We start from the raw sequence: 12,047 nt of genomic DNA, 5'->3' as shown, positions 1-12,047 counted from the left end.
GTAACACCATTATCTTTCCTAAGGAAATAGGTAGTTCTCAACCCAAAGCTGATGGAATTTTCCTCAAGGGGCTGGTCTTAGTGCCAAAATGCCTTTATTCTAACAATGTCTTCATTGGGGAAGGGTGGAAAGTTATGAATTATGATTTATGTTCATGGATTTTGTGATTTTCCCCAATAGGATAGACTAATAGATGACTGGGATAAATTTGTAAACTTTATAGTGTTTAGCCTATATATATATATATATATATATATATATACATACATCTATCTATCTATATAGATGCATAGATAGATGTATATATATATGATTTTACAGTCTACAAGAAATACATCTTTATTTTTATTTACTTATTTATTTTTAACATTTATTTATTTTTGAGGCAGGGAGAGACAGAGCATGGACAGGGGAGGGTCAGAGAGAGGGAGACACAGAATCGGAAACAGGCTCCAGGCTCTGAGCCATCAGCCCAGAGCCTGACGCGGGGCTCGAACTCACGGACCGCGAGATCGTGATCTGAGCGGAAGTCGGCCGCCCAACCGACTGAGCCACCCAGGCGCCCAAGAAATACATCTTTAAAATGAGGTAAGATAAAGTTAACTTAGTCACAAAACAAGGCTACTGTCCTCTTGCCTGAGTTACTAGATTCCTACAAATATCAAAATCCTAGGAATGTCATACCCAATTTTTTCCCGAAGCAATCTAGTACTAGTGGTAGATTTTTTTTCAACATGTTTTTTAGCCGCTGGCTAATACTAGATGGACTGGCAAATAATGCTCACAGCGTTGAAGGTTTTTATTGTTGCAAGCATGCTTTGTTTTTATGTATTTCATAAGAGACGATATTATGTTCCCTAATCAAAGTTTTACAAATCAAAATCCAACACTGACCTGTGACTAATGACACCCGCATCTGCCAGCAGTTCAAATATTCGTACCAGTTGTACTCGCAAAATATCTCGACGCCTGCGACGCTTCATATTCTGTTCCAGAGATAGAAAGATACTAAGTAAAAGTCCTTCCGGGAAGTCGATAGCAAACTTAGGGTTTTAGGGCTCATTGCGATTATTTTGTTTGTGTAATGTCGACTTTGAGCAGTCTAGTGGCCACTGAATCAGAGAGACATGTGCAGATAGTTTGATTAATGAGCCAAATAAAATCACATGACAGTTTGTGCGGCCATACCCCTTGTGGGGGGAGAAAATAAAATCCTATAGTTACCTCACAGTTATAGTTACTTTTAGGTTATTTGTTAATCTGACAACTTCAGAAGAACTGAAGCGGTGAGTCAACTGTTCTCACTGAAAGCAAAAGAATCCCTAAGATGTCCCCCCGAATATAACAGAAGGGCGGGGAAAATAAAAAAAATAACACAAAGGAGAATGAAGAAACCCCACAGATTTTGCTTGTGCCAAAGTTTTCCACTCACGAATTAATTTTGACACAAAAACGAAATACAAAAGAAAAAATTTATCTGATCATTATGGTATGAATAAATTTGTCTTATTAGAGCCAAAGGACAAATGGCTAGCTTATAATTGCTATAATATCTCCACTGGATTCTGCTTCCAGTGGGAACTCATGTAGTAGGAAGAGACAGATTTGCTGCATCATTTTCTTCTATTGCTCATTATGTCATCATGATGTAATTTTCACAGTACAGAGCAACTAGAAACCTACAAAATCCAGATTCCTGCCTTGCATAAGCAGGCCAATTTGCTGATAACCAGTTCATTACAACTACTAGTTCGTTCAGCTCTTTATAAAGTTTACAGCAATTCATACTGAACAGGATGGTTTCTAAACAGCTTTTGAGGATTTCTGCAACGTTTTAACTGACTTGTTTTCATCTCATCCCTGTAGAAAGACTGAGTCTACGGCACTCAAAATAAATCTTACATTCAAGGCACATCATTGTACCTATCTATTCACTTGCTATGAGGACTTCTCTCCCCTGAAATTCTGAAGTATAAATATTGCTACTTAATTTTGCTTCCATTTCCATTTTCCTCTGGTAATCCTTTAACTCTCATGCTATACTGTAATCAACATGATCATTCTGAAGCAAAAGTCTAATCAATTACTAAATGGGGATACTATCACTACTCCACCAGGCTAAATTAAAGAAAGGAAATAAAGAAGTACAGATGCTGTGTTACAGTTTCTAAAGAGTAGCTATTATCCCCATCTCCCTCTCCTGTTTTAATTCCTTGGTGACATAAAGAGCAGTGATTCTCAGTCATCTACACCAGGCTCATCTACAGTGGTTTTTAGAAGATTTCTGGGCTCCATTCCAGGGATTCTCATTCAACAGGCCCAGGAATCTATAATTTTTAGGAAGCTCTCCAGGCAATTCTCGGATGCCTATGCCATACGGTAACCACTGGACTACTAAATAAAGCAGAGACCAGGAGTCTGTCATGAGATAATACCTACCTTGCTTTGCAGCATAACCAATCACTTTCTCCATAATATAATCACGCAAAAGAATCTGCAGTGTTCAAATTCTTTCATAAGGTTTGCAAATGCTATTTCTCTGCCTAGAATGTCTTCCCCTTGCTTATCCACCAAGGAGTGTGCTTCAAACTTCAGCTCAAATATTGGTGCTTCCTACCTACTTTTCCTTCACAGGCAGAGCCAGAGGCTTTTCCTCTCTACAGTCTGTACAACCTCTTACCTATGACTTCGTTTGAGTGAATAACACATTGTTATAGTTATGGTTTGCATATCTGCCTGTCCCACTGGACCTGCGGTTTCTAAAAGTTGCTCAGGACAGAACACAAACCTATAGATTTGGGAATGTAAACCTGGGTTGGCAAAATATGGACCTCACAGGCCAAATCTGGCCCACTTCTGCCTAAATAAAATTTTATTGCAATCTAGTTGCGTCCCTTTGTTTAGTAGTCTATGCAGCAAAACTGAGCAGTTGCAACAGAGACAGTAGGACCTGCAAAGGTGAAAATATTTACTATCTGGCCATTTACAGGAAGTTTGCTGACCCATCTAGATCCTGACTGCCCTCACTCTAGTTATAGCAATTTAATATCTTTTATGTAACGAGTTTCTGCATAAAGATCTCCCGGGGGGGGGGGGGGAAGAGTTTTGTATATTAAAAAAGTGTTTAGAACTACTTTAGACGATCTTTTATGTAATTACTTCTCAATTTCTAACTTTTGACAAAATTCTATGTCTAATTTTGACAGAATATAGAAGACAAGTACTTGATGAATATTTAATGGTAGAAAAATACACACTTACCTCTGGCCTTCTTTCGAGTGCTTCTTTAATTATGGGATGCAATTCCTCTATTAGTTCCCTAGAAGGGAAGTGATATATTTTTAAATTAATAGCTGAATGGGTATAATCTGTTGTGCAAATATGTAAACACTAATATAATGATGTGAAATGCAAGTGTTAACCCTAATTCTACTGTTTTAATCTTTTTTTAATGTTTATTTATTTTTGACAGTGAGAGAGAGACACACACAGAGCACAAGCAGGGGAGGGGCAGAGAGAGACGGAGACAGAATCTGAAACAGGCTCCAGGCTCCAAGCTGTCAGCACAGAGCCCGACGTGGGGCTCGAACTCGTGAACCACGAGATCATGACCTGAGCCAAAGTCGGACGCTTAACCAACTGAGCCACCCAGGTGCCCCCTAATTCTACTGTTTCCAACACAATCCTTATTGTTTTGTTTTGGTTACAAAAGAACATATGCACACTGTATTTGGAAAGCAGAAAAAAATGGGATAGGCCACTTACTCTAATTCACAGAGGTAAGTACCATTAAGACTGTTGTTCCATCATTTTGAGCCCACACACATTTTATATAGTTGAAACCCTATAATACATGGGATGGTATCCTTTTTCCCATTAATAGCATAATGACTTTTAAATGCCATTAATTTATTCACAATATTCTTTTATAGAGTAGGATACCACAATTTTCCTAACCACTTTCATTTCTCACTGATTCATTAAATTTTATGTAATTTTTTAAAGCTTTTTAAATTATTTATTACTATTATTTTTAAATATTTATTTACTTTTGAGAGAGACAGAGCTTGAGCAGGGGAAAGGCAGAGAGACAGACAGACAGGCAGACAGACATAGAATCTGAAACAGGCTCCATGCTCTGAGCTGTCAGCACAGAGCCCAATGTGGGGCTCACACCCATGAACTCTGAGATCATGACCTCAGCTAAAGTTGGATGCTTAACTGACTGAGCTACCCAGGTGTCCCTAAATTTTTTTTTTTTTTTTTTTTTTGAGAGAGAGACAGAGACAGAGACAGAGAATCCCAAGCAGGCTCTTTGGTGTTAATGCAGAGCCTGATGAGGGGCTTGAACTCACCAACTGTGACACCATGACTTGAGCCCACGTCGGACATTTAACTGACTAAGCCACCCAGGCACTCCTGAAGATTTTAAGTAATCTCTACACCTAACGTGGAGCTTGAACTTACAACCATAAGATCAAGAGTCACATGCTCTACTGACTAAGCTGGCCAGGTGCCCCAATTTTATCTAATTTTTGTTGTTATAAATACTACCTCAGTGAATATCTTTGCCTTCATTTCTGATTATCTCCTTAGGATTAATTCTTATAAATAGCATTAATGAGTCAAAGGGTATGAACTTCATGAAAATGATAACTTTATCTTTGCTTACATTATGGCTTTGAATTGTAAATGTGATCATTGTGGATAACTGGAAAAATAAAAAAGGATAATAAGAAAACACAATGCATCCACAATTTCATCATCTATGGAAACTACTGCAGATATTTACAGTTTTTGCCTGAGGATTGTTTCTCTTTATGAGAATTTGTTTTTTAAGAATCTGAGATCATCTTTGGATCCTATTTTTTCCATTAGCACAATAATGTATTTACTTATCACAAAATAATTTTCCAAGACTTCATTTATGATGAACGCCACCCCACAAATACAGACACATAATAATTAGCTAACCTAGTCTCTGCTGTATGTGTTATCTCAGAGATGAAACATCAAACATCACCTGAGATCAATGGAGGACAATCTCAAAAGAATGACTACAAGGCCCAGCAGGCAAGGCAAGGACCAAGCAGAATCTCAGGCAAAAATGAAGGATTTTTTTCATTAGTATAAAAAATATCAAGGATGACATAAAATATGTATGTAAATATTTCTTTTAAAAAATAACCTAATTCTTGGGGTGCCTGGGTGGCTCAGCTAGTTGAGAGTATGACTTTGGTTCAGGTCATAATCTCGTGGTTCGTGGGTTCGAGCCCTGCATTGGGCTCTGTGCTGACAGCTCGGAGCCTGGAGCCTGCTTCGGATTCTGTCTCCCTCGCTCTCTGCCCCTTCCTCCCTCCCTCTCACTCTCTCTCTTTCTCTCTCTGAAAAATAAATAAACATTAAAATAAATAAATAAATAAATAATAACCTAATTCTCTTGAGTAAGAACAGGAAAAATGATAGTTTTAGCCAATAGACCAAAACTGTAAAATAATCACATCACTGTGTAAATAGGTAGAAAAGTATTAAAAATTTACATGGCATTTTATCATTTTTAGAACCTATTTATACAGAATAGATATGTGATTTTCACAGTCATTCTGTGAAGAATATTGGGTAATTCTTATCTGTTCAGTCAAAATGAAGAAACAAAGGATCAGAGAAATTACAGGACTCATTAAATGTTACATGGCTAGTTACCTGGTAAATGTCAGGACTGACATGAACTGTCCGGATAGTAAGTACTCTATCACGCCTTCTCTCCAACAGTACATTAGCTGGTTTAGTGCATAGAGAACAGATACGAAGATAATTACCTAAAAGCTCCTGGGTTGGTCCTGCCAAGACCTAGAACAAGGGATTCTGTGATCTCTATGCTCTCAGAGCGCATCATTGGAACTATGTGCTTAAACAAGGATGAAGGGGATGGGATGCCGATAATCTGAAAAAAAAATAGGTATTTATAGTAGCCGTTAATGACAGTACATCCAATTAAATAATTTGGCACTTCATCCACATTTCATCAACATTTCATCAAGGGCCATGGAAAGATGGAATTTTTCTGTGAATGGGGCTTCAAAATTCACCTGTGGTGCACATAATCTAAAAACATTAAATGACTTGTCCAATGTTTCGCTGCAAGTTCATTAAAAGAATTTGGGCTCTGTGGGTCTCCTAATTTCTTACAGACACTTACCATCAGATAATAGGCTGATTCCCTCCATCTGATAGTCTATGTCTTTTGATCCATAAAAACCAATTAGAAAAAAATTCCTTCTACAAGAGTCACTGGTGTTAAAGAAAGACTCTCAACTCTCAGGTCTTAGGTTTTCTAAATTTTCTCCGACCACCTCGCAACATTTTGTGTCACAGCATGAAGGCTATACAACTGTTATTACCAAGTATCATTGGTACCACTACATAATTTAGGGAAATTCGCGAAGGTATTTATTTAAACGATTTATTTTGGATACTGAGAAGTGTGAAACCTATAGAAAATAAGGAAAAGTGGGGATGAAAATTCCTTTAAAAAATTCACTACGATGAATTCAGTGAGCATGACCCTCCATCAGTACAACAGTGTTCGTGTGTATACATATGAAATTGATCCCAGTAAGGAATCGATAGTCATGCGATTTCTTACACTATTCTCATCGTTAGTACAAGCAACACACTTTTCAACCAAATGCCTTTATGGTCCTGGAAAAGACACTTGAAAACCATTATCTGATGGTGCCATTCAAATTCAGTGGCAGGTTGGGAAGCCTTACTTTGGAATCAATGCTATAGCCACTATCAGGGGTAGACGCCAGCGTCTCGGGAGGAGAACACCTCACAGAACCTGCAGATGTTGAAGAGGTCGTGGATGTCGCCGCACTGCAGCAAAGGAGCAGATAGTTTCTCCACAGGCCGACGTAGGAGTCACTGCTTGTGGTAGTGTTCACTTTCTTAGCATTGATGGGGCTGCTAAGGGGGAAAACAGCAAGAGAAGCAGGTGAATGCAAACAATACGACATTTTTTGAAGTTTTCTTTAACTAAAGCTAAATGCTATCAATTTAGGAGAGATGGTTAACATACGGTTTTATTACCACCGCTGCTAAAGCCCTGTGGAATGGTGGTAAGATATAAATGAATAACATATTTGACTGAAAATTAAAACATAGCATCATTTTAACATCATCTATTATTCTTGTGACCAAAGTTATTATTTCAACAGGCCACATTTTATAACTTCTTATACATGCTCGATGTGAAAAAAAAAAAAAACAACACATGAACACAAAATGAAAATCCCCTTTATCCCACATCCAAGTAAGCACAGTATATTCTTTTACAAATCTTCAATTCATATACAAACATGTTGAATATATCTCCTTTAACTCACAAAAACTGAACAATACTGGTTTTTGTATGTACTTAACGTGTTTTAAACATCTTCCACTAAAAGACTATACTTCTGGGACATCATTTTTTTAATTTTTTTTTTTTTTATTTTACATCTATTTAGTTTTGATACAGACAGAGCACAAGTGGGGGAGAGGCAGAGAGAGAAGGAGACACAGAATCCAAAGCAGGCTCCAGGCTCTGAGCTGTCAGCACAGAGCCCAACGCGGGGCTCGAACTCACAAACCGCGAGATCATGACCTGAGCCGAAGTCGAACACTCAACCGACTGAGCCACCCAGGTGCCCCAGTGCGACATCATTTTTGATGACTGTATGCTATATTACTATAGAGATCAGGTTTTATTGTCTAAATTTTCATTATTGGGCATTTTAACTAATAGAAATTTTCCCCTATAATACACACTATACATTTGAATATATACTTAATTATAATAAAATTTTAATTATTTTCTTGGGTAAATTCCTAAAAATGGAACTGCAGTGTCAAAAGAGTATCCACATTTTTAAGGATTCTGTCAAATTTCTGTCTTGAAACAATAGACCAATAAAATATGTTGGAACAATTCCATAAATCTTTCCAAACACCAAATTCTATCGGGATTAAGGAATGAGAGGAAAACAAAACAGAAAAATACTAACACAGAGTCCTTAGCTTCAGTACATTTATATATTAAGATAAACAAAACAAACATATCACTTCATTAATTCATCAACAGTGTTTTACTGTTTTAGAAAATATTGTGGCAGCAGTAAAAACAAAATAGAACAACCCTGTTAAAAATCACTACCAGCAGGTCCCTTGGGTGGCTCAGTTGGTTGAGTGACCAAGTCTTTATCTTGGCTCAGGATCTCACCATTCATGAGTTCGAGCCTTGCATCAGGTTCTGTGCTGACAGCACGGAGCCTGCTTGGGACTCTCTCTCTCCCTTTCTTTCTGCCCCTCCCTGGCTCTCACTCTCTCTCTCTCTCTCTCTCTCTCTCTCTCTGTCTCAAAAATAAGTAAAAATAAACTTAAAAAAAAAATCACTACCATCATGAGTACTGCGGAAGATATACAATACAGAAATGAATAAAACAACGTCAGATAGTGCCAACTGTGATGAAGAATGACAGAGGAGATAGAGAATGGTAGTAGGAGAGGAGCTTCTAATTTAAAACATGGTAATTAGGGGAGACTAAGATAAGGTCATTAATGTTATGCAAGGTGGCAAGTGTCAATTTCCACTAAATAACTAATACTTGCTACATGATACCTGAGAATCTACATAGATATATAATAAGCATGGATACACATATAGAAAAACCAAAAATATCTATATTCAAATCCAAAAGAAGGAATGATTACTCTAGGTTGGGAGATGTAAGAGTAGGCTTTAAAAATAAGGTGGAATTTGAGATACAGCAGATGTCGACATACAGAAGACAGAGAAGACAAAAGGCATTCTAGGTTCATGTGAACTAAAACTCAAGATAGTGGAAACTGTAGTCACATGTGGTGAACTTGGAGAAGTTTGTGTGGTTCTAACCTAAGAACACATGGACAGCAATGACAGAAAGTAAGGGGAAAGTACAGACTAGAGCCAGGTTTGGAGAGCCTTTAATGACTCTAAGGTGTTAGGTTTGTCCAGGGGTTGGGTTTATACGGGCAACTTATATGATGAGAGGCCTCTCATTCCATGTGATCTGATAAAACGTACTGGATAAAGTGAAATCGGGAACTCAAATTCAGGTTCAAAAATACTATACTTAAGAGCAAGAAGAAATTTACTGCAGTTTATGATGACCTTGTTTAACACCCTATCACATCATCAGTTATTCCAAATCTTTGCCATTATCCCCAATGCCATCATCACTAATCCCTGTCAGCAGATGACTTCCTTATAATGTAATCAGGAAAAGTAAGGTCACTGTGCTTGGTGTCTCTTCACTTTGCACCCTTCCTCTATACGCTCATCTGTATCCAGATCCACACTCCTCTCCAGATCCTCTGCTCCTTAATTCTTCAGTACAGATTCATCAGACACATACTAATGCACCAAGCACTGTGCTATTAAGTGAACCAACAATTTGGTGAGACTGAATTACATGAAAAGGATGAAGGGATTATGAGACTACATCCTTTACATCTTTCGTCTCCCCCCCCCCCCCTTATACATCAGTCCGTTATGGCAGTTATTTACTTGTGGAATTTCCAACTTGTACAACTTTTCAAATACGTACTTATAAAAACTGACAGTCTACACATTCTAAAATTTACACTAGGAAAACAACTTACTTTATATCAACCTGTGGGGACAATAACTGAAGTCTTGTGTATGCAAACATCCAAGCATAGCTCACAGCTGTACAGCAGTGTTTGGGAAGGTTTTCTTGCTTTAAAAAACTGGAGAGACTTATAATCCATGGGTCTTGGCCTTGGGTCACATGTGCAAATACCCATATGTGTGATGGGCTGATCACATCAAACTGGTGGCTGATAGGAGAAGAGTTCCATTCTGCTAATGTCTGTAAATCTATCGAGCTAGGGCAATACAGCAAAGTAGTCTGCGTAGAGAAAACAGCAAAGGATTATCGCACATTTCCGTAAGTTTCAGAGTTTTGCCATATGGATTGCATTAAACTCTAAGTGGCCTCTTGGTAGTTTCTAGAACAGAGGTAATAATGAGGTCCAAGAAAGGTTTAAGGGAGTAGTGAATTCCTGAAATTGCATATAAAGTTTTTTTGTGTGTACGTGTGTACATGGGTTTTTCTGGAGAAAGATTCCAGAGTTTTATTAGTCTCAAAAGGATCTATGAACCAAAAAGGTGAAGAACCACAACTTACATAATTCATATATGAATAATCAACTTTCATGGGCATACTAAAACTAAGAGGGAACTGAAAAATGGACCATTAACTTTATGCTGACATGCCCTATATATGCACAGGCAGAAGAGACAGGAAAACAGACTCCTCTCCAGAGGTACATATTCTTAAATATTTGTTCAATGATAATTCCAAGCTATTATACTGAAGAGATAAAGATTTACCTTCAGAGCAACTTATGTGTCATTCAAACAACAACAAAGACACAACAAAGTCTTAAACTGAACAGAGGTCCAATTCACTCTATCATTCAACAGATATTTACAAAAATACCCATTATAAGCCAGGCATGGCTTTAGGCATGAGAAGAGTCATTCATTATTCTTTTTGTTGGCATAAATCATAGTTAATAATCTAAAGCAGAATTCTTTAAACTGAAAAGATTTATAATTGATCTCTTAGGTTTACAAAATTGTATTACTATCTCCCTTGGTTATACATTAAGTTGTGAATTATAAGAGCTAAGTATTACACTCAAAGCCCAGAAACCTTGTCCATGTGTTCCAAACAGGAACAAAAAAGAAACTTCAAGTAGTATAGTTTGATGGTTATTTTTATGTCCATCTTGAAATCTTAACGTAAGACCTTTGTAAAAAAAAAAAAAAAAAAAAAAAAAAATCAAGTCCAGCTAAGAAAGTTTGGTTGCATTTGCTAACAAAGTGTTTTTCTCCATCTTAATGAGTCAAATTAATTATAACTTGGGCATAAAATACTCTTCAATGCATTATATTTGTAAAGGTAATTCACGTATGCATGTATGTATGTCTAAAGTTCCAAGGCAAGACTGAATTGCATGAAATCATGACAGTTACCTGATCAGCTCCAGTGAGGTGTATGAAGCTCTCAAGAATGGATGGGCTCAGCCTGTCCATCACATCTATGGCTAATTCATCATCACCCTATAAAAAAGTGAGCACATGTCTAAAAATATTTAGGAATGATTAAGAAAAGCCAAACCTAAGAAAACATAAAAAAAACTGCACATCAGCACTATTCGTTACAAATGGAATTGAAGGCAGCTGAGTTAGTTTAGACCAGGTCAAAAAGCCTTTGTTACTTTGTTATAAGTTAAGTTATGCCTGCATGGCAGCAACAGAATGAACAAAAGAATAGTTTTTATGTACTTTCATTAGATAATTAAATGATATACCTAAATCTTACCTTAGGTATTTCCAAAAGTGCAAACAAAGCCCGTATTTCTCTAAGGACACTGACAGCTAATCTCCTAGTCGCAGGTCGACTGCTACAGAGAATGACAAGTGCAAACCCTTCGACCACATGGAATACGTTGGAATACGGGCTCCTTTCCAGAGGAGGGGGATGAGAAGCTCCATTAGCCACACCATGCTTGAAAAATAAAAAGAAGTTAAAAATCAAACAAAAGAGTATGTGTAGACATTCCAGTATAACCATTAATTAAAGAATAAACCAAATTATATACATTATAGCTATAGATCTGCCTCAGCTCAAGTAACTTAAATAATATTTAATTCACAAAAAATGTAACACCGCAGGGGCACCTGGGTGGCTCAGTCGGTTGAGCTTTCGACTTCAGCTCAGGTGATGATCTCGTGGTTTGGTTCATGAGCTTGGGCCCCACATTGGGCTCGCTGCTGTCAGTGCAGAGCCCGCTTTGGATCCTCTGTTACCCTCTCTCTGACCCTCCCCTGCTCATCCTCTCTCTTTCTCTCTCAAAAATAAACATTAAAAAAAAAATGTAACAGTGTACACAGAGATAAAAAGCTTTTTAACTGGCAGTCTAAATATGAATTG

The 12,047-nt window shown here is 37.5% G+C and overlaps 1 protein-coding gene across 7 annotated transcripts in view; it reads right to left on the bottom strand.

The window, feature by feature from the left end:
• Window positions 1-12,047, bottom strand: part of FRYL (FRY like transcription coactivator) — a 272,920-nt gene that overhangs the window by 83,398 nt on the left and 177,475 nt on the right. For all 7 annotated transcript variants that reach the window (XM_086705110.1, XM_086705108.1, XM_086705107.1 and 4 more), the window contains 7 exons: window positions 11,436-11,621; window positions 11,087-11,173; window positions 9,685-9,953; window positions 6,774-6,969; window positions 5,820-5,944; window positions 3,262-3,319; window positions 895-986 (listed from right to left, as the gene is read on the bottom strand). In XM_086705110.1, the coding sequence (XP_086561236.1) occupies window positions 895-986; window positions 3,262-3,319; window positions 5,820-5,944; window positions 6,774-6,969; window positions 9,685-9,953; window positions 11,087-11,173; window positions 11,436-11,621 (1,013 nt within the window). The remainder of the gene's footprint in view (window positions 1-894; window positions 987-3,261; window positions 3,320-5,819; window positions 5,945-6,773; window positions 6,970-9,684; window positions 9,954-11,086; window positions 11,174-11,435; window positions 11,622-12,047) is intronic.

The sequence above is a fragment of the Puma concolor genome, chromosome B1 (assembly GCF_028749965.1).
Source record: "Puma concolor isolate L17-30 chromosome B1, mPumCon1.1.hap2, whole genome shotgun sequence".
Classification (NCBI taxonomy): Eukaryota; Metazoa; Chordata; class Mammalia; order Carnivora; family Felidae; genus Puma; species Puma concolor.
Note: the sequence above shows the minus strand (reverse complement) of the source record. Positions and strands in the feature narration are given on the sequence as shown.